Source organism: Anopheles funestus, chromosome 3RL (assembly GCF_943734845.2).
Source record: "Anopheles funestus chromosome 3RL, idAnoFuneDA-416_04, whole genome shotgun sequence".
Taxonomy (NCBI): Eukaryota; Metazoa; Arthropoda; class Insecta; order Diptera; family Culicidae; genus Anopheles; species Anopheles funestus.
Window position 1 is genome coordinate 11,238,639 of NC_064599.1, and position 24,090 is coordinate 11,262,728.

Below are 24,090 nucleotides of genomic sequence, written 5' to 3' on the forward strand. Positions count from 1 at the left end.
ACAAAACGCCACGAGCAGTACGCGCTTGGTATAACAAATCCACAATGGCCTGCCTGTATTGCGCAACGACGACAACTCGAAGGGGTTTGAAGATGAACGCACTGCACTGCCATTATGCATATGAGTGGGTCTGAAAACTGTAGACCACGAAACAAAACAAAAAAATCTGCGGCGGATATGCACCAGCCACCCAATCAGCGGTCCTCGTGATCGCACCACCAGTGAAAGACCGTATCGAGCGTAATTGTAACGAGTGCATAGAAACACCATTTGTGTGCTGGCTGGCGAAGGGCAAAACAATAGAGTGAATCAATTGAATTCTCTTCCACTTCCTCCTCCACGTCCCCGGAACGCGGTTCGTTCCAGCACGAACCTTGACTCGCAAATCTAGCGCCAAATCGTGCCGGATGTGGTGGAAATTTCAAGATGGGAGATCGATCGATTCCCCGCCCGATGACACCGGAACCGAAACCGATCACGCTTCACTGCAGCCGCCTCGCTGCTGGACGGCGAACTCTTTCAATGGACAATCGACTACTAGCGGCGCTAGTAAAACCCTCCAGAGAATAGTGCACCGTGCTGTAAGATCTGCAAGACCGATCTGGCCCTGAACGGACACAGACCCGTCGCCTTGAGACGCCTTTGGCCATTGTGACATTCCGCGGTGGATGGCCTCGGTGTAATTGTTCGACTTTGTGGAGTCGACTCTTCGTATCTTCCCAAGCCCAAGTGTGTTTAGGTGCCATTTTTAAGTTCCCAGCAGATTAGAATGACAAGGTTTTCACTCTCGATTTTCCACCGAAGGTAGTACCGTTTTAGTCAGGTGCAATTAGATTGCCATTTTGTCGAACCTTGATCGGGGTAGTTTGCTAGAGATACTTGGATTTTTCCTTAGACACTGTAGAATTACGGTTTTTTTCGATTTAGAATTATGATTTATGGTTCCCAAAAATTTATGCTACTAATTAGTGTTAATGCACGATTCGGGCTTCTATTCCGAAGAGTATTGAATTACATCGTCTAAACGGCAAAACGTGCGCCTCATTGTTTCCCACACGCAAACACGGACATTAATCATAACTGAATATTAATAAGGTGAATCCTAATTGGGCGCCCTAGCTCACCCAAAAAAAATGGTTTGCTTTTGTAAGTTAATATCATCACAACTTTGTATCCTCACAGTTTGTGAAATGTATATTCTACCATTTGCAAACATGATACACCAACCGTTGTTATCTGCATGTTTTACTGCATTTGACACAGCAATAAAATGTCTTCTGTCAGCACGCAAACGTGCACATACATGAGAGACAGAATTTCTGTAGCCTCTTGTGCCGGTTACATGCTATCCGGGGACTGAGTAACTTATCTCGCCTGTTGACATCCGCAGCGCTTTCACGGTACATTCCTGGTAAAAATCGGTGACGGTGTGTTATTTTCAAGCAAGTTATCACCCACTCCTGGGATTCTCGCGTTCAAGGAAGATGCTCTTGGTGAGGTGGAAATTAATTAGTCTCAAATATCCGGCACGTTCCCGGGTTTTGCCGCAAGTCGGTACATTTCTAACGGTGTTTGCTCACAAAACTGTACGTTTTTCTCCAAGGCTGGGAGCTTGAAAATGCTTAAGCAGGGTCGGGAAACTGTACGACCTGCGAGTTCAGAAACTAATGTCACGTAGAGAAAAACGGCTGGCATGCGTTTGTACCGTTTCCATTGGCGATGCGTTCCAGCACATCGTCCGATGCAGATTGGTGTGTTCCCAGAATGTAATCCTAGAAGTTGCCTTGTGTGCGCTTCGACGAGAGGTCACCCCATGAGGTGCGAGGCGAAAAGGGAAGTAATAATGTACGCTAACAACTCTTTTAACTTTGCATATACGCCTTGCAGAACCTTGCAGAATCCATCCATTTCTGGGTAGCGTTCCCTATTTGTGGGCACCCTTAAATGGTCGACAAAACCGCCACGTTGGCTAATTGTTTCGTTGTCGTTTGTTTACGCTTCTGCGTATAGTCTGTGGGCACGATAGCCAAATTGAAGTGGATCGGATCGGTAGATTGAGCCGACTGGACATGCCATGGGAACCGTAGCATTGTGTTGTTCGTGTGGCTCTGGAATGATAGTTAGGGGGTTGAAAGTCTGGAACTAATGCCCAATTAGGAGGCGATGTTTCGCGCACCCGGATCTCGGATAGGCCATCTCGTTCCAAGGTCGTACTGCCTCAGCTTATGAAGTTATGTAACACACCTTTCTCGGTAGATTGGACAATTCGCTTCTATCAGTCGCTATCTTCTGGTCCAAAGATAACACTATTCCGACCTCTGGAAGAGAGGTGACAACTCTGGAGGTCCTGCCATACGGTCGCAGATGGTTTTAACCTTGCCTTCGCCATGTTTACTGTAACAATACACTCCAGGAACGCCCAGATAGTTTACCGGCTAGAACACAAATTGGACCAATATGTGAAGTTGCACATGCCGTTGTGGAGGCACATGCATCGATAATGTCCCTATATGGTCCGCAGGCTAAACCAAATGGGCAAAGTCTTGTGGTACAGGTATGCAGATATTAAAATCGAGTGTTGGAAAGGGTATTAACAATCATTTCCAGACGCACCTACGGACGCGCTTCTAAGGAAGCTGACATGGCGCGCTTTTCTTATTCACGACGAGTATGTTAATCTGTAAATGCAAAAAAACCTAGACAATGTATCGACGATACAGCCACTCATTTTTGCAATCTTAAATGAAGAATAGGGAGAAGATATTAATGAACATACTAGGTGCTGTTGTCTCTTCATTGCTTTTTAATATCACTGGATCTTCTGGTATTTGAGAGTTGGAATTTATTTCTGCTTTGTCCATTAATTGCATCCTGATTAAGTATGTTACAATCCGGTACACGTGTAACAACATCTGATGTAAACATGTCATGGGTAAGCTTCTTAAAAGAGAAAACTAACTGTTGAACGTTGCGTTTTGTTTTGATAAACGACGAAGTGAATACCATGGCCGGTGACGAGTGACTGTGCAAATATTGGTGCGCGGTCCAGTGAGCTATGTTTTGATCGAAATCTCTTTACCCATTTTCTTCGCAGCAAGCACCTTGCACTGCTCTGAAGGTGTTGGTTTGGTGGAGTGATGGTTTTGGTTTTGCGAAATGGAGATTTCTCAACTAATTTTGCTTTCGATCGCACCCGCAACACTGCCACACGACGATGGGCGTCGACGCTGAATGAAGCAACACCGTTTGAAAACTTCATTTCCCACGTATTGCGCAGACCGATCGGATCGGGGGCTGTTTTGCGTCTGGCGCAAGATGGAACGGTGGAACAGGTGGTTTCAGATGATGGCTGAGGCTGCTGCTTCGGTTGACCAAGCGAAACCGTTCGACACCACCGTTCGGAGTTGGTGGAATTTGATGTGTGTGTGTGTGTGCTTTTTTTTCATCTGCCCTCAGTTCGATGCACCATTCAGCGGCTTCTTTCCCACATTGGAGCTCATTTATTAATCTCCATAGCAAAGATCCGCTAGCCGAGGTGATCGAGTACCGGTTGATCGCGTTCCGATGGAAGGCACATGGAAAGTAGCTAGGTTTTTTTTTTGGCGTACCAACTCGAAAACTCCATTAGGCGCATATCGGAACGGTAGACAAATGCTAGAGATGCGTGATCGAACCAGAATTTCTTATATCAACCTTGCAGGAAAAGTAGGACGTAATCAATCCCACGGGATGATATTGGTTGTAGGGATTTTGTACAGAAAGAGAAAGGATTCCATTTAGAGGGATTTGATTCGACTGCAGAGATCTCAGTAAAATATGTTGTCGATAAGCTTATCAGAAGTCAATCCTGAGCATTGTTTGTTTGAAAATGCCCTCGATGATGACCTCAAGACCTCGCACCGTTAGAGCAGACGCCAGTCAACAGTTTACGCAACTCCCTTGACTGCCACCAATCGTCCGCCAGGCATCGGAACGATCGGCACATACGCAACATTAGACGCTCCAACAGCATAGTGGGTGAGCTAGTAGACACCGTCCTCATCGTCAGCATTTTGAGGAGGGTACCTTTACAGCTGCACCTGCACCTAACCGGCTTTTGGGGTGGGTTTTTTTTCCTTCTTTCGATCGTTCGCTTCGATTACGCCACCCAAAAGACTCGATCGTCCGTCCCGGTAAGATATACGTCGAATTCAAAGTGCGTATACTGAGTGCCGGAATACCGACTGATGGACCGCACAAAAATAAGCAAAGAATCCATCATACGCAAAATAAAAAAACTTGCGCAACCAAATGTGCAAACCGTGTCACATATTAATCGTGTTTAAAATTAAAATTATATCTATCCAATTATATCGGCAAGCAAAAGCTAAAGCTCGGTTCCCACTTTACTCTCACCCATCTTTCGCAGCTTGGGATCCCTAGAGGCCACACTGCCGCGTGAAATGGTGTCACGACGCAAAATATTGTCCCGCTCGCGGGACGACCTCAACCTGGACCAGTCCTACATCACACAGGAGGAAGAGGAGGACGTTTGGTATCAGAAAGAGAAGCTCTACAAGGTAAGTGACGGCACCTGTGGGGAGAGGGGTATAATATTTACTTTTCGAAACAACAGTTACTAGCTTTAATGAAATCAATTAACGGAAATATATTTTATGCAATTTTTATGTACATTTTATGTGACGCATAGGCGGAACGCACGTTAGCACACGATCAAGTAGTGTGTGATTTATTGTACTCATAAATAAGTACGACATGCTGTGAGCGCATGAAACCAATAAATTAGAAGCAGAATAGTACCGTGGAAGGTAATAATTAGATAATTTTTTTTCTATTTCATACTTGGTTTGCATAAAAAATCATTTCTACAACTGCAGAGATAGTAATTAGTAGCAAGTTACGGAAGCAACTGGCATTGCGTTTAGAATTTGAATTACTATTATTATGAGAGGTGTTTATTACTCTTGGATTCCCAGAGTTGGTGATGACAGCTCGGCATTTTATCAAGTTCCGACAGATGGCGCCAATATGCAATCGATTGATTAGTTAACACGGGCGTTGTGCGTAGTAACATCAATGCTATCGGTGATGTTAGATAACCGCTCACCGTCTAAAAAGGGATTGTCGGTCTGGTTTTTTGAAGAGTTTGAACAGTCGAGTGTCAATGAAATCAACACCAACACATTCCAAAACTGTCCTGCCAGCAGCTTGTTTGTTTACGCATTCAAATCATGCTTCCGAACGCGCCGTGCGCTTTCTCTGGCCTTTATTTCCTTGTTCGGGCGTACGCCATTTTAGCCACAGTTCGTTCGCTTCACTGGTGGAACGTTTTATTTTTGCCCGTATCACATCAATTCCTTCTTTACCGACTATATCTTGTAAAGGTTCCTAAAGGTTTGGAAAAAAACAGCCCACTATTAAAGAGCCTATCATGTTCGAAAATGGTGAAGAAATTGCGGTGTTGGGAGCAAAACGTAAGCTTTTCACATGTCAGCCACAAGTCGCCCGGTCTGGTCCATCAGCCTGTCCGGACTGGACATGACAGGTTGATCAGAAAAGGGTTACTCAATCTGATCGCGGGTTTCTCCGCAAAACTACCCGCACACCTTGCGAATCGACTATCGGTGACGATTCGTCACAAGTTTGCCATGTTCACGTGAACGTTTTACTACACCCCAATCTCGGCTTCTCGCCACAATTACCTCATAGAAATTGGACGCTAAAAGGCATGCGCCCGAAGTAATCGATACAGCCTTCCAGTTGCGGTAAAGTGTGCGCCTTTGTGCTACAGGTGTTTGGCGTCAATTTTCCGTCATCAATAAATGCTCCCAATAAATCTTGTAACTTCCCCGTACACGAACCTCCCAGTGCTCCTTCTCCAAGAAATTTCGCATAACTGCACGGTGAAATAGTTCCACGCGTGATCGGATTTATTGTTCATAAATATGTACGATGAACACCCTAATTACGGGAAGGGAATCGATACCGATTGGCAACTACTAGCCGACTCGTGCGCATATCGTGTCCACGTCGAACAGCATCCACAAAAGGAGCAGATGTAAATGAGTGCTCGTCATGGACAGCTACAGCTTTGATTCACATTCTAACGCAATAAATCAATCGATCGGATCGGAAACGCGAAGTGCGCGTGTAAGAACAAGAATTAAATCGTTCCCTTTAGGCTGTACCGGCAGGCTCAAGTCACGATCGGTACGCGTGGTACGCGAACACTGGTAGCGCCATTTGCCGACCGATATCAGAAGCTGTCATTACGCAATTAATTCGTCGAAGGAGAAGAGTACGAAAATTAATAGTTCTGTAGCGTTCCGATTGCGAAGGAAGCTACAATTGGACGTCTAATAATCTAGAACGTCCGATCTGTACAGAAACTGAGAGTCACTAGGTTAGTGGGGGAAGTTTCCCGATATCTGACCCGTACTGGCCCAGGGAGGACCTGCCGCATACCAGTTGTTCGAGGTGGAGGACGAGTTTTCGCTTTCGTTTCAAGCTTGCTGCTAATATTAATAGCTTGTTGGGCTGCATGTGATTGCGTACCGTTGATTAGTTCCTCTACGTTCTGCCTCCCGCAACTGAACACTCGCGGTAATCGATACGGCGAGATGGTGCGCCGTTGGGGGCCTCCACCATTAAGGCACTTCGCGCATCGTCGGATTGAGTGTCTGCGTGAGAGGGGGTTTCTGCTTTTTTTCTTCACTTGGCTGTAAGATAATGATGTTCCTCATCGTACGGTTTGATCATTTACCTACTTCAAAACTCAACACCTTTACGACCTCCCTGGCCCATATTCGATAGGTCACCGTGCATGGCTTCGGTGGGCTCGGTAAGGTGTTGCCGTACCCAACCGTGGCGAAGTTTGCGCAAAGCGCCACCGCGTGTCCGAAGGGGCTGCGGAAATAAATGATCGTGCAAGTAACGGCACCTCGGTTTCGAACGCATCAATGGGTACGAAACGAAAAAAAAAGCTTTAACGCACTTCATTCAATCGAGGATGACCCGTAAAGAATGAAACGACTTGTCTCAGGGTGTTGTAGCTGATCCGAGCTAACATCGTTAGTTAATTTGTGTTGCAGTTTGGGGATTTTTGGACAGGGTTTCGTGTTATGAATGACGCGACCTACACGGTCTGTGTTAATTGGTTTGGGTCACTTTTAATAATCGTCTTCCAGCGCTTTGTGATATATTGCGGAGTTGCAAGAAAAAAAAAGTTGGTAACTCAAACATCTCGCCTCAAAAAACACAACTTGGAGGATGGCGAATGAGGAGGAAGATGCTTTGACATTTCGCTTCAACGATCGTTCGAGGATGACTTCTGCATTACGCTACGGTAAGATCCGTAGATCGGAGGATGCCTCTGATGCAAACATGCCCACCTAAAACAAAGCAAGGTGTTGCGAGCGTATCGTTTCTCTCGCCGGTTGTCAATTAGGTTTTCTCTGGACGGTATGACTTCGGTTGTGTACCGTGTGGTAAGTACCGTTCAACATGTCGGCTACATATTACCATGTAAATGAGTTTACGTATACTTGCACACTCTCCGCGTGATTGATTTTGTTTATTTATGTATTTAGCCACGCGAACTGTTTTGCACCGATCACAGCGACGGTAATGAAAAGGTGTTGGAATTTGACGGAATGAGTAAGAAAACAATTTAATTTACTTGGTTTGTGATTTGTAAGATAAAAATGTTTTTAATTTCGAGCTTCATGTTGAAATGTCATTTAAGTGAAGAGCGCCATCTGTTGTCAAACAATGGTAATCAACTCAAAGTAAAGCTATTGAGTCTACTCTAGATATACTAGATGGTATACGATGATCCGTTCAAGTAGGAGTGAAGTACCTTCTCAAACAAGTGAATGGTTAGTATTTAAATAACTTTCCAATTTAACTTATAACCCATCATTGGTAATTTCCTCACGAAGTGCCACACAATTCATCATATTCGATGCGTTCCAAGTTCCGATCGGTGCAGTTCATTCGTATTTGTGCACAATGTTCATCCTTTTTCTAAAGCAGCGAAAGTGAGTGAAATTAGCGACCGCTTTCATTCATTTTTATGCAACGAAGCGCGTCAACACCGTGAAGATGGTGACAATTTCCAACTCGAACGGTTCCATTGTTGCACGGAACTGCCTGTTTTGCACTTTCTCGATCACTGAAATTGCACCATTTGTGCTCTGCTCCCGGCTGACAGTAGGTCTACTTTCCCTTTCGGTGATTCTCAAGTTCACGCACATCTCGCGCACACCTCGCCAGGCGTCTGTTTGCTTGCCTGTTTTGTGATTCCATTTATCGGCTCAATTACCTCAACGTTGTGTCGGCTTTGGAGTTCTGCTTACGCAATAGCAGCGTTCAATTTTCGTCCCTGTCATTGCGCAATCGTAGTGACAATTTTATCTCATCTGCCTTTGGTCGGGTCGGCAGGGCCACAAATCGATGCGCACTGCTGCCAGTAATGGGCGAATAAAAGGCATGGCGCGGCAGGAAGATACCGATCAATCATTCGTCCGGTATGAAAGCGATTGCGGTTGGAAGCAGACGCACATTCCATTGCCGCTCCACGATCGTTCGAACCAAGGGTACGCAACGGAACGATCGATCGCCAAATCGATTGGGATGCTGAAAACCTGACGGAGCGTCCATCGGGGAGAAGTAACAGAAACGAACCACCGGAATCGAGCGAAAGTATATGGAATCCACGTGCTCGGTTTGGAGTGATCGTGATTATCGTGGAGCTTACGGAGCATTTTTGGAGGATTCGTAGACTCTGGCGTTGGAGACCGGATCCGTAAAGGCAAAACAACACAAAAAATCACCAACGTTGAAAAACCGAAAAAAAGGGAAAGTTATGACCGTCCACCACGGACTCTCTTCTTCACCGTACGCTTGGCATCAGAGTCCGGAAATACGAACTTGTCGTACGGTCGTCGGTGGTGGTGGTAGTGGTGGATTAGCGTTGGGAGACAGTTTGGAATCCCGGAAGAAAGCCTCCCTGAACGCTGAAACGGTGCAACGTAGTGAATACGTCGCGTACGCTCATAAATCATAGCAGCCATGCAGGCTTCAGACAAACATCACCGCTACACACTTACGGGACAACCTAATGAAGCAACCGAGCCCGTGTGATAGAAAGTGTAGTGAAATCGGAAACGAGGGTGAAACATTTCAATCGTGAATTATCGCCATTTTGATCGAAATAGAAAAAGGGATGGAAGCGATTAGTGTGTGCGTCTAGTCTAGGCAGGCGCCTTTATAGATGTGTCGTTACGCCGTACGCCCTGTAACGAATTCCAACAAAGCTCAGAAGCGCTCCCAATTGTCCGGGTTTTGTGAGTTGACCCAATTTGGCGCACGCCTAGCTGTGATTGCGTGGAATGTTTACGTTTAAGGCAGTTTGATAAATGAAGACCTAACACTCGGGCACGAGTTACAAGGCATTTTTCGTTTCGATCTTTTAGATATGTGTTGCAATATCTTCAATTAACTTTCCTTGTGCCTTTCGATGTGCCGCGCTACAGTTCAATTGAAACGGCCTGACTGTCGTAACTGAAACGTTACACCAACGACACCATCGAGAGTGTGATCGAATCCGAAGGGGAACTACGAAAAACACCCGCCATCGCTGAGACACGATCACTTTCGTAGAAATATATATATCTTGGTAGAAGTCAATTTTTAGCTCTGGTGTGCCGGAGTTACATGTGCTCTGCTTCTATCGTTCGATCGTCAGTGACAGCACACGCTGCCAGGGTATATTACATCCTCCCATGGGTGTTCCATCGCTTACACCGATTGACAGTTTAAGGATCGTGAGCCGCGGCCCACGTGATTTGGAAGTTGGGCTCTTTTAAAGACACTTCCAAAGCAATGACGCCATCCGTGAGGAGTTCCAACATGTCGTTAGGTGTTTTAGATATAGGACCTCGAAAGTATGATTCGACAGCATGACGTGTTATGCAGGTGACTGACTCTCACTTTTTAGTCCTATCTTTTCTGTTGCATGTAACGATTGATATATTTGTTTAAACGGGTAAAATGTGTATAGTTGAAAGTCAATTCCTGAAAGGTATCCGTTTGAATGTATTCTGCCAAATCCCTTATTTCTACTCTACGTCGATCGTTTCTAAACATCTTCAAATCTTTTTTTTCATTTTCTATTCCGTTCGCTATCGTGACGCCTTCAATTACACCAACAACCGTTAACTGAGCATCTCTAAACGCCTAACGGCTTCTGCCGTTCTCCGTGATCCACAGTTTCGCGTTTCTACACCAAGCGCTACGCTGAATCCGTACGCTGAAATGAAAACGAAACCATCGCGGATCGCGTTTGACGACGAGAAATCAGCTGGCCAGCTAGCCTAGCGTGACGTGTGGTTTTCGCATCCCCAAGATAATAGCTTCAACCGCATACATACAATTAATTTAGATCGCTATATGACACTGATATCTAGTGACGGCTTAGGAACTGTTTTTTGCCGACGACATTTAAGCGAATTTTGGAACACGAGTCACTAGAGGAACGTCTTCCACACAAAAGAAGCATGTTCTGCATGACATTTCATAACACACGAAGCTGTCAGATTCTTGATTGCACAAGACAAGCGGCCTTCGGAGCGCTTGTTATCTTAATAAGATTTATTTGAAAGTAGTTCACTCAGTTTTGCGATGGGTGCAACACCTGCAAAAAAAACCCCCCAAACTGACAGGATCTTCGACGAGCTAGATCACGCGAATATCTACCCTTAAACACTCACGATTGACAACAATTGTAACTAAACTGTTTGCACATCTTCCCCTCCATCGATCGTTTACCGTGTCAGAACGTACCAAAAGGTGCCTTGTCGATAGTCGTGCCATTTGAATTGCCCTGCCCTTTCCGTGTTCTGTGGCGGGCAAAGAACTCTTGCCAAATTCTCGTTGAGAACCGGCGGGCACAGAACCTTCCGTTCGTTAAATGTCAATTTCGCGCCAGACGCCGATGCATCATCCACAAGCGAGCAGGGCAATGATGACAATGATGATGCTTTAACGATCAATTCTCCAAACATCACGAACCTCGACGGAGGCGTCGCTGGTCTAGTGTAGTGAGGATATGTACCTGCTATTTTTCACAAATGTCAGTGGGGCAAATTGGAAACAGGTTTCACCTTCGATTCATGTACTCCACCGCTAGAGAAACACGTACGAGCCGAGCAGCTTCGCAGCAGATAGTGCTGTATGTCGGCAGAAGTGGCAAATTGGTAGCAAGTCCCGTTTGGTGATGGGTAGGGAAAGGAAAACAAATCACCTGAAGATGAAATTCTCTAGACTCCACACTATGGCACCGTGCGATCGAGACATCGTGAGAATGTGGGTGCGAAGAAACCTTAGAATTCTTGTCCACTGCATGACGGTGCATTGGACAACTTGCTCAGAATGTCATTGGAGAATGTTGTGCTCATCACTGACACTACGATCAGAACTGTTACCACCGCTCGCTACATCTACTCCATTCTGGATGACACTAAGCGAGAAACCGAATGTGGTTACCCTTGTCCGTTTAGACGGTAGATTCCGACGCTGCAATTGACATTAGCATTCTCCAGTATTCTCCCCAGGTTTCGAAGCCTCGAGTCCGACAAACCGACTGCAACATTGTAGCGGCAAAGTACTTGTTTTTTCTCTGTGTTTTTATATTGTAACCACGTCAGTCGCTCCCATTTGGGTTAGAGGTGGCACCTTAATAGACATCTAAAGGGGTTTTGGCGGCACAATATTTGTGTAACCAAAATGTCAAACCCGAACGGTTTGCCAAGGTGCTCGGAATTGTTTTTTCGTGCACACCCAGTGAATTTTGTAGTGTGCATCCGACACCGCATCAGATTCGGTGAGCAGCTGGTCCCGCGGTACGGTTTTAGAGGCCAACCGACTATAGTAAAGGCCTTTAATGGGCTTTTAGAGGCTCATCACCAAACCAAACCATTTCTTAGCCTTCTCCGGTTTGTAACACGCAATACAGCAGTGTGTGTGTCTGTGTATGTTAAGGCTAATGAAACGCAACATCGGAGCGATCACACTCGATCGCTTAATAGTGGGATGTTACATGCGATCAAGAGCAATAGAGTGGCCTAAGCAGGGAGGACTCGCAGCTGTCTTCATGGAAATGATTCTTTCAAGTTTCAAGGACATGTAATTTTTATTACACAGCAACACTGTGTGTAACGGTTGACCGGCTAAATTTTACATTATCATAATTTACATTGACCGGTGACGTTAGGAGATGGACGAATTTTCTGTATTCTATTTAAAATTTTTGTTGATACCAAGATGAGTGATTTGAAGTAGGAAACACATCACAATTAAATGCAAAATTATTCGAGATTTATAAGCAAGAGGATGAAGCCGTACAAATTATCAAATTAAACATTCATAATTTTGTGATACAAATGAGGGATGATTAGCATATTCTAAATATAATTCATCTTTATTACCGGAAGAATTAAGTAGATTAGTTTAAACACGGGTTGTTTGGAATAGTTTTTGAGGATAGAGTATTAAAATTAATTTCTAGCTTCAAATAGTGTGGATAACGAGGTTAATGAAAAATTCCCGTTCGATACTTTCGACTTTGTGCGTACTTAACCTACAAAGTACGGCCTATTATGGCCAGGTTTCGTTCCGAATGCAAATTGTCGCCACCAATAGTGTTCGGTTGTACAAAACTACAGGTTACAACACTCGGTGTTCATTAGCACGTTGTCAACACCCGCTGGCATTGATACACCCTTGATCGATACTAAAATTCTTCCCTTCTTTACCGAGTTGTTTGCCAATCGCACGTAATCCTCGCAGCAGAAGAAGGCCGTTAGCCTTTTGGCGTACGCGCGACCCAAACCAAAAACCGAACCACCGTTAGGTGTGTCGATTGTCATTCAATTGTGTTCGATGCCAATGCATGTCCCCGACGATGTGGGTCATCGAACGGAAGCTTCCCTTCCCCGGGCCAAAAAGCGCGAAAAATAAATAAATAATGCAAATCCAGCCGGGAATCGGTGATGAAATACGTGGATCGTTGCACTGATTGGGATTCCTGTAATGCCGCTGCAGTACGATTGGGTTATCGAAATAAATTCACATTAGCATAAATTCTATCGACGTAATATGTTGCTCACCTTTTCCGACAGGTAAAAATCAAAATGACGCTATCGAACAGAAGTTCTCGTTTCCAGCCCAAGGTTTCGCAAACAATAAAACAGCAGAATACACGTCAAAATAAATTTTACCACCTCCTTGTTTGGTGTAATCTTTCGGCGTTTGGTGGTTGCATCACGCCATCATAAATCTGCATTTTATTCTTTATGCCGCGAAAGCATCCAGAAAGTTGTTGAACACTGAAGGCAAAATGGTTTCCCTCCGCAGGAAGCTTTCTAGGTCACTGGGAGCCAATTCTTGTTCGTTTTTTTTTGGTGGAATGTTTCAATGGATGTAATATTGTCAACAGATTATTTCACACCAAATTTATTGCTGGATGAAATGCAATAAAGGAGTACAAAAAAAATGAAGAATGCAAATAAGTTTTATTTATTTTTATGTTCTATGTTCATTTACAAAAATGAACCAAACAAATGATTTTTTTTAGAGTTTAATTTAATATTAAAAAAATGACATTTAGTTTTACATTTGTCCCATACCAACACAAATATTTCGATTATCCTACTCTACTTTACGGTTTAAACCAACACTCGAGCATTAAAAATTTTCCATTCGAATTCCGTCCGCGCAATAACGCGATTACATAAATAATCACTTCCAACAAATAATGGACTTTTTTATTTGACTTTGACAATATCGGTCCCATACATACACCTTCCACCCAGCATCCACCACTGATCCACAATGCAAATGCAAAGTGAAGCAAGCAGAGGCGTAGAAGAAAGGAAGGAAGGCAAAAATTGGAAGCCTGCAATAGCCAAAGCACCGTAGAAATCCGGCGCGAAAAGCGTGGACAGCCGACTTCAAGCTGTCGTTTAGGAACGTTTGCTGCACGGCGGGATGTCGGGCGCATAGTATGCAAAGGGTTAGAAAATGGAGCATGAAACGGCGAATGGCGGCCGGGGGTGGGGTAGGTGGGAACTGCATCCCCAAGCGGCGGTACCGTTAATCGTGAGTATCACCTCATGGTCCACAAAAGAGTTTACCGTGAATTGCAGCAGACACTTCATTTTGTTCTCCTTTTTGCTGTTCCCCCGCTTTTCATCCGGGGCCGACTGCGAGTGGCCACGTCGTTTTTGTTTGTTTCCCTTCCCTTACCCTTAGTGGACCCTCTAAAAAAAGAAACTTCCCCACGTTGACCGATACGATTTCGAAAGAACTTATCCGTGCAATCGCCATTCTCGTTTCGAGTTCTTTTATTTGTTTACTTCACGGCTTTAGATTGTGGGTGAAGGGGTGTGTTTAGAAGAAGTGAAATCCTTTCAGCGTGCTATGTTTGTCTTAAAACCCGCTCATCACCACCCCATGTTACCGATCGCGGACGCATGGTTTTGAATTTAGAATTCGACGAGTGTCACCTCCCCGTCGACGATGGGCCATCGACCTGACCGGTTGTCTTCGCGGGTAGCTACTTCAATAAAATGATATAGTGTACCCCCTTACGGTGGGACTTTGCTTGCATAAAATTCTTCCCTATTTACCATTCCGCTCTCCGCTGTCTTCGCTGTCCCGGCGATGAAAAAGGTGGAAATGATGTGATCGCGATGCGAGTCGATGATCGTTAGAATGGTTGTGTCTTGCACGAGGCACATGCAAAGCAACCATGTGTGTGGTTTATGTGCTCTGAATTGATAATTTATTGGATATTTGACACATTCACCGACCGGGGTGAGGTGTACCGTTAATGTATAATTTTGAATACTATCCGTGTTGGGTTTTTTTTTCGTGAGAAGATGAGCAAACAAAAACAACAAACTGCATTCCTGAAGGAAAGGACACTTTTACAGCCATTTTGTATGGTTGTTTTATACGAAAAAAAAACATTTTTCTTTCGTTAAAATTCAGCACAGCGTTCCCGTTTGAAACAAAGACAAAAGACTTCAACGCTCGCGCAAGTGACGAACTCGCTCGCTCGTTCTGCTAACAATCCGAATGCCCGGCATTCGGTTCGGCACGGCTCTCTATCGTTCGAAACCACCACACCACTGATTGCTGGGACTCGTTGAAGGGCTTTGCTACCACCACCGCAATTGCAGCACTTAATCTAATTTATATGTTTTACCACCAGCCACACTGTCCTGTGGGGGGCGGCCGGTATGTGGTGTGTGGTGTGTATGAGAAAAAAAAAACCAGAAATAACGCTCGATGGCGCCAAACGGACCGGGCAGGGCTGTTGCAATTGCAGACCGTGCAGTGATAGAACGGTGGTGGGATTTTTTTTTTCCTTCATTTTTGCTCCCTGTGCGCATTGTACCCTTGGTTTGATTTGACGCGGGCGATCGCATGACTCGCTTGCCAGATCTAGGCCAAACTTTGCCCTGACAAAGACAGTATGGTTCCGGCGCTTCGGCGCTTTGCTAGTCGTTACACCCCCGTTGTGGTGAGGAAATAGAACTGGCAGTCCTTCCGTGTGGCTTATGGGACTGTTTACTGTTTAGGAAGGAAGTTGAACAATGCGATCAATTCATGTTTAAAGCAAGTAAGTTGTTGGTTTTCCTTCTGTAAAACGGAACATGAGTTAGAGCTCTTGATTTTGTTTACAACTGATAATAAACCGTCCAATCAAAAAGTGGACATACAGGCAAAAGCGAATTGAAACCGAAAGCTTCTCAAAACCTGCGAAACGACACATCCATCCATCGGAAAAGGGGAGGCACTTTGGAGACCTTGCAAAACTCGTTCGCCGCGGTGTCCGACCCGATCAAGTGAATGGCGTTTTGGGGAGGTTGAATCCGTTTTCCCCACCCTTATTTCGCTCCACTATCGCAACACTTTGTTCGTTGGTACGCGACGCAACAACCGGACGGCAGCTGGTGGCCCGCCGGCACAGCAAATAGTAAAAGTGCAAGAAATATCTGTAATTTAATATGCTCGCAAGGACGTTTCGGATGGACGCAAACGCTGTATTTGGGGAGGATAAGGAAAGGAAAGGGTTTCCAAGAGTTTGGTAATACGAGAACACCTGAAACCTGATCAGAGGGTGCCGGTCGATGGTACCGGTCGAGTGTAAGAAGAAATAAAACTACTTTTACAGCGGAAGTTTTGGTATGAGCGGTTTTTTTAAAACTGTTTTGCTATTTTCGTTTGTCGTATACAGTAAACAGGCAACAATTTTTGTTTTTTGTAGCATATCTGTGTAGTTTCTGCTGTCCGGTAACCGGTTATGGCACATTGAATAAGGGGGAATGATCACTTTTAATGCTTCTTGTGAAGCTTCTTTTCTATTGCATGGGATTGTTTTGTTGATTTTAGTACATTATTTTTAGAAAAATTAGATCAACGACAGGTGAATTTCATATCAAATAAAAATCATATTTAAATGGAAAATTTCAAACAAATTTTAGAAAACTTCAATGTAACGCTAACATTCCTTTAGAATTATTACAACGTATTACGATATATGTTTCGCAATATGGCTTACGTTCATGATTTATCTGTCTATTTCAACAGCATCTTACACTATCGCTCTAGCACCCGTACAGTAGTACATGAAGCGACCTTTTCACGGTCATAACTGGCTCATACACCGGTCAACCGCGGCTTATCGAAAATCATAAAAGGCATCAATTTTTTGTCTGTCGATTGTTATCGTCACCGACAGCTTCAAACCGGAATGCCTTCGACTGTGCACAAAAGCCGACAGATGATGAAAATAATAATGATGCTGATGAAAAGGCGCGATTTGAGCACATCTTCGAGCTAGAGCAATACTTACGAGACACTGAGTGAAGTTGTGTTTTTTCGAGTTGTTTTGCAGTCGGTTGACAAATCCACCGACCGTTCCACCGTGTTGACATTTACACCGCTTCAAAAGGGTAAAGGTTGGGGTGTAGAGGGATGATATGGTACCGTGCGTGTGTGTGTGTGGTTTACTATGTCTTCAGACGGCGCTGCTGAGGTGGAAAATTCATTGCTCCGCACGGAGTTGATGAATTGGTCGATGCGTAACCACTCGCGAAGAAACGATCACGCGGTGGAGGAAGATTGAAGAAGATTTAGCATTCTGCGCATGCCACCGGTGCCACCTTGGGGATAGTAGCTTTGAAAAGGTGCTTCTGCTGCAGGCTACTTCGCAAAGGGACAAACAAACGCATATAAGCGACGAAACAACCATTTCATGTTCAAGCTTAAGCTTCCAAAGTTTTCAAAATCAGAAAACAACAAATTTTACCATCGGTTGTATGCTTCTGATGCGAAGGGAGAATGTGTCCCCGGTGCGGGTAAAAGGTTGCGGTAAACCTTTTCCAACTGATGAGCCTGACCTATGAGAAATCTCGTTGTACAGAGAAATAATGTGACGGGTAGTGAATAGTTGAAGGATACATTAGACTTTAATTATGATCTCTCTAGTGGTCCTAACGTAATGATGGCATTTGAAGTGTGTTCATTTAGACAAATGCATTAAATGTAAGAGAAACGAAAAACCTAAGTGTCTTGTTAAAGACCGATTTAAGTAGCCTTTAAATTGAATTGTGCTGTTCATTAGACTTTAGGCTAGTTTTTTTTATAAAATTTAATCTACTGATCAAGACATAATATTATTTTTTGTGCACTTTTAAAAAGGTCAAAACATGAAAAAATCTTAAAAACATATTCTCCATTCCAAGATAAAAAAAAGACTTTGACGATTCAAGCTTCAAGCGACGAACCCTGTATTCCCATCCGTAATACAAACTTTTGTCTTAAATCTAAACATGATTTCCTCGCTTGATAGTGTGCAATAAGCCATTAAGTGTAACATCATTTTTGATACGACAATCTGCAGATTTTAATGCAAGACACGACATACTTTCTCGGATGTGAAGGAAATTACCATCATTAGACCAGATACAAGCAATGCCAACGGTAGCAAAGAAAAACATGAGCTCAGATGCTACACTGAAGCCTACCGCGAACTGGCTCAGCTGCGTTGTTGAACATTGGGATCAATTTGTCCGGAGTTCATTATTATTTTGCTCTACAGTCTTCGCAGGATCTGCAGAATTTTTCCTGTTTTGCAACACACTAACAAATTGTTTGGGTAATTTAGTTTATGTTATTTAAGTGATTTCAATATATAATGTATTCTCTGTTTTCTTTACAGGTAAGATTTTTACTTCAATTCCATGGCGACACTTCCTGGCCACAACCAACCATCCTACTTCAGTGTGTTAATACAGTAAGCAAAAATTTTAAACTTCCTTCAACTCGTTCCCAAAAATTTCAACGATCGATTTTAAGATGATCAAAAGAAGTCGAGACCGGCATTATGAATCGATAATAGGCACAAGAAAGCGAAACATCCCGAGCAATGTAAACAGGAGAAGACCGAAAGAAACACTACAACCACCAACTTAAACTAAAGTCTGTCTGTAGGCTCATCAATGTTGCATCGACCCCGGTGCATGCCTTTGGTGCATTGGCTTTTCCCTCCCCTTTGGTGGCCACTGTTCCACCGCTTGCCATTTCATGTTTTCCGGCTGCTTCTCAGCACTTGAGGAAGCACAAAAAGAGGAAGTTCACCTTCAACGGTGGCTATCAGCTGTCCGGGGGCAGGAAAACAATAGCGCCACAATCGAGTACGCTTCCTTCCCGATGCTCTGCAATTAGTGGTGAATTAATAGACTGGTTTGTTTTCACCAGTTTTTTTTTCTGCGAGTGTTAGTTTTTCCTTCCCCTCTGCTGCATGAATTTGCCACGTTGAGTTCCCTTTTTTTGCAACTTCTTTTTCAATCGCTTTCGCTGTGCAGCGTATCAAATTGGTGATGGGGCTCGATTGAACTGGAAAGGTAAATAAAAGATAGACGATCATAGGCGCGATTCACCGTAGAAAGAATAGAATTAAAGCATTCCAGCTCCATCATCAGTTGATGGATGGAATCACTTTTCCTTCGTGAGGATAAAAAAAGGAAAAACGTGTTAAATGAAGCAGTTCCTTGTGTAAGGCAAACAAAAACACCAAACCCCACTTTACAATCCAACAGTATCCGGCATGATCGAGTGACTTCCTGCTGAAGATCCTCCTTGGCAGATGCGCCAAATTGAATCGCTAATAAGAACGGCCAAGGGTGTCGAAGGGTGACGATTGATGGTTTAGCTTTCCGTTTTGGTTACATAATGCAAGTTCTGCTCAACGACTGAGGGTTGGAAAATGAAGAAGACCCGGACAAGAAGTATTCCGATGCCAATTATTGGTAATTTGAAAATCGATTTCTATTTACTTTCATTCCGCCTCTACGAACCCACACCGACTGCTCTGCTTCTAGAAGTCGTGGAGGTTCGTCACTTGGCTGTGGTGGTCTCCAAGTCTTTCGTTTCGTCGCACCGTCGGATCCATAGCGACGATTACCTTTTTACGCTTCATTGGCGTTTTCTTTCACCCTGTTGTGTATTGCTGGTGAAATGCACAATCCCAACAACAGAATGGGCGCGAAACCGTGACCGAATCGATTCGTTCGCTGGTGGACGAACGAAAGAAATCCCTTCGACGATGGGTAACGATCGATCGATCACGACGAAGCAGGAAACGGGACTTGCTGTGTGTTTGTGTGTAGTACATACGATTTGGGTTGACGGTGCAGGAAGCTAAATTGTTTTTTTATTTTTTTTTTAGCTAGTTAGTGACGAAGAGCCACCCAGCACAGTAGGTGGTTAGGGCTACCTTTCCTCGATGTAGCTCGGTTCATAATTTGCTGTCAATTGAGAGTCATCATTTTGGACTAATTTTTCGATGATTATTTATCGAAATTGTGCAATCATTTCAGGTGATGAGAGGGGAAAATTAAATTATTAAGCAAAGCATTTTAGGAGATAACTTCTTTATAATTTTCTTGTATCTTTTCGAATGAGTAATTCATTTTGGAGTTTTTTTTTGTTATTCTTGAGATATGTTCCTTGTAAAGCGATCGACCATAAACAACCCAACAATTGTATCACTTCAACGAAGTCATTAGGTCAATTTATTATTTTGTATTATTTGCCAACAGAATCTGGGCGTGAGTAGCGTGAGTTTAACCGATTTCCATTTCGTGATGCTGTAAATAAGGGTTTCGTGTTTGCGAAATATGTTTTCGCTTACCCAAACCCCTTCGGTTCGTTTAAAGCACCTCATACTCGTTTTTGCTAACTAATTGCATCGCTTCGGGGTCTGATCGTTTGCAATGCGAAGTTGAACGTTACGATGCGTCACCGTACAAACATTTGTGCCGAAAGAGTCCTTCTGCATCCTTGCGATGATGTGAAGCGTGTGGGGTCAATTCATCAAATGTACGTTAATTTTTGGAACTTTAATCGCCGGCACGTCACTGAATGGAGGAAGTATTTCACACTAACCGCAAGTCGAAGGCTAGACACATCTTTAGAGGCTGTTCGCTTCATGATTTACCATCCGATTTGCAAAACTAAGCAAATCGCCCGGTTGGCATGGGCTAGAGTTTCCTTTGTTCTTGTGTCGGTCAACAGAAGATCGCCACGGAAAAACAAACCGCGACACAAAACGATGACCTTCGCTGAAAGGCAGTCTAGTGAAGAGAGATAATTAACAAGCTAATTTACTACAAATAACCTCATTTGGTTGGCTTGCTTGGCGCATCCACCGGCGAGTACAATGTAGTTGAAACAACAGCAAAAGTGTGAATGGATCAATTAACGCAAGCGCGACGCGTGCAACAATGATACTGTAATTAATTTGATCATCTTCAATTATTATGAACACAATCACACTCTGAACGACATCGGTCTTCGGTGGAAGTACGGGCCGGAACTATTATTTATTAGATGATTTTTCTTTTCAAAGATCAGTCAATTGCTATAAAACTATTAACTCGGTTGCTTTTTCATCCTAACACGTTGTCAACATTAAAATGTAATGCGTATTGCATAACTTCTGGCGCATATAACTATTATTCACCTAGCTTAAAACTCATCGAACATATGGGAACCTTATTTTCGATTATTGATTCCCTCAATATTATTTTCATTTTGCTGATTTCAACTACATGTCACGGTGCTTTAACCTCCGCACTGTTGGTGCCATTTAAATGGTACAAAATTAAATTCACCTTCCCCCCAAAAACAAGCCGTCCCAATGTCACGCGTATCGTAATCGCGAAAAAGTTCGACATAATTCCATCCCCGGTTGCTCAATTGCAAACCTCACGCAAGAAGCGCCTCATAAAAAACGGCATGATACGACATCGACCGATTTATTTCACGCAGGTTTGAGTCGCATTCTTGCAACCACCAGTTGAATGCAGCAGTGCCAGATTCTGGCCTGTGTTGGAGGTATATCTACCAAAGGGAAGATGATTTATTGCCGTCTTAATATTTACGGTTACGTTTGATTGGTTGTGCGGCAAACGGGGTACGGGTACGATCCTGGTGCCTGGTTGAGGTGGGTGAAAGAAAGGATACAAGAAGTCCTTGTGCGATTAATGCCTCTGACCCCAGGTGGGTTAGTGGGGTGTTGCGTGTTCGGTTCGATTTCGGCCTGCAACTGCGACACACAAACGCTTTATGAACCGTTAATTTGGGGCTCAAGGTGTTTAATAATATTTTCCCCTGACCTGTCCGGATTCATTTCGTTCGTCTCCTCCCCACGCAGCACGATGAATCGTGTGTAATCATTTAAGGATTTATTTTTTTTTCTTTGCTTACCGATACCGTTAGCAGCAAAAACCGGGACAGGATCCTGAAACTGAAACCGTGCTCCGATCATGTCGGTGGTAATTTTTCACAACTCAGAACATACTTCCCTCGACGAGAATCGCGGTCACAGCGCATCATTAAAGTAGTGGCATGAAGTGCAATATAAATTTTACACCATCAATAATTCACACGCGAAGCATCTTTTTGGGGCAACCTGTTTTGCAACGGTTTCGAAACCGGAATTGGAATTGGGTTTTTGGAAATTAATGAATCCGATCGATTTATTTGTGACCATATTTTAGATGTCATTTGAAATGTCTCATATTTTACACTATTTTTGTGCAAATTGTGGTCGAATAAATTTGCAACAAAAATAAAATGATAGTAACGGAAAGCTAACATTTTTTCTTGTAATTGACAGATGAAGCGAGGAACGTATTTCCTCCTTTCAATTTATTTTAGTAAAACGAACATTAATTCTTATCTTTGTTGTAAAGCTGTTGTTTCGTTGCTTCGTAAGCGAATTCTTGAAGCATGAATAGATCAGTATCTTGCTTGCCATTTTCTACCTAATACCAAAAAGAGCCACATTTGGTCCGTCGTACGCTCCTGCATCTTCATTCAATCGCTCTGGCCCTTGTTGCAGTTCTTGTCGGTGCAGTTTCACCTGTGGATGACAGCCTTATTTAGCAACTAACAGGTACGGTTTTGCAGTACAAGTGTAGGCTAAGCTTAGGTCTATAACACAGACAGCTTGCTAATGGAAAAATGGTACACAAAAAAAACCCTTCTACGCTGTTTGCCTAAAACCATTCATTAGACTTCACGTTCTCTTGAAGGGAATTCCCCAGCAGAAGAAAAACGAAGAGCTTTAAAGAAAAGAAAAAAAGCTCTACTCACATAGACACATTCTCCCCACGTGGTTACACTTGTCGCTATTTTTTTTTTATGCGCTCAGTTTACGCAAGTTTTGCTGTTTTCATTTTGCAAAAACGAAAGACTCCTACTCGAGCAAAAGACACGGCGCAGTAGATTGCACCGTCGCGATCAGGAAAGGAAATTCGTATCTAGCCATCGAACAGCGAATGATAGACGGTGAAGCGAAACGGGGTTCACAACACTGGTGAGCCACCCTCCCGAAAGTGCACCGAATGCTCGCTGAAAGCAATGCAAAATTTACATAAAACTAATGAGCAATCAATTAAACAAGCGACGAACCCGAACCGGAATGAGCCGTTTCGTTCCGTTTTTGGTAAGATGTTGGAAGACGGCGGAACTCTTTTTTGCTAATCGAGAGAAGCGAATTGATTGATGGATTTGCCGACGCCGTCGCACTTCCAAACGAATTTTGCTCTAGAAACTGATCGCGATCGAACGGTTTTGCTCATGTCCATTCCCGGTGCAAAACATTGAAACGATGGAACAAACCATGTTTAGAACGTGAGGTAAACGTGAATTAATTGAAACATTTTACCAAACATCTAAACCGAAAACGCTGCCAGTGCGCATGCTGGGTCTTATGTAAGCCGTGGATGTTGTCAGTACATTCCAAGCAAGCAAAGGAACTTAACGTCAATCCGAAGCGGCACAATTAGGTTGACGGCAAATTTTCAACATCAACCCAAAAACATGCTCCAACGTTTTATGTGGCCGTTTGCACTCGCTGTTGCACTACATTCATGTTTTCCTTCTCGTATGCAGCCGGTGTATCAGCATCATTAATAATAATATCGAACCAAATTTATGCTAATATTTATCAACCGGGAACAACCGATGGTACAACTTGCTAAAGGAAATCTCCACTCTTCCTCTGCTCTGATCGAGTGGACTTTTGTTTTTGTACAGCTCTTTGGGTCTCTTTTATGGGCTGTGAAATCTGTAAAAAAAGGCGTGATCGTTCTTTAGCTTCTCCGGTTGAGTACATGGATTCTTGACATACCCTCGCTTCGCACCAAAATAAAATGCATTCCCTGTGGACGGCTTTGGGAAGATTCTTCTTCCCCTACGGTGACCAGTATTGGGAAGAATGTAAAACAAGAGCTGTTGGCCTGTTTCTGAAGTTAAAGCAAAGGTACCATGTATTATGATTATTGACGGTGGACCAAACGTTCACTCTTTCTGTTACGAGCGCGAGGTGTAAGAATAATTTATATCGTTGGTAAATTGACCCGCACCACAAGAAAGCCTTTCCACACACAAAACAACACGCAAGCAAACACTGTTTTACCAGTATGAACAGCGTAATTGAACATACGT

At 43.7% G+C, this 24,090-nt stretch overlaps 1 protein-coding gene across 8 annotated transcripts in view; it reads left to right on the forward strand.

Moving 5' to 3' along the window:
- The window catches only part of LOC125768126 (uncharacterized), a 146,526-nt gene that overhangs the window by 88,427 nt on the left and 34,009 nt on the right, over window positions 1-24,090 (forward strand). For all 8 annotated transcript variants that reach the window (XM_049435374.1, XM_049435375.1, XM_049435378.1 and 5 more), the window contains one exon: window positions 4,409-4,559. In XM_049435374.1, the coding sequence (XP_049291331.1) occupies window positions 4,409-4,559 (151 nt within the window). The remainder of the gene's footprint in view (window positions 1-4,408; window positions 4,560-24,090) is intronic.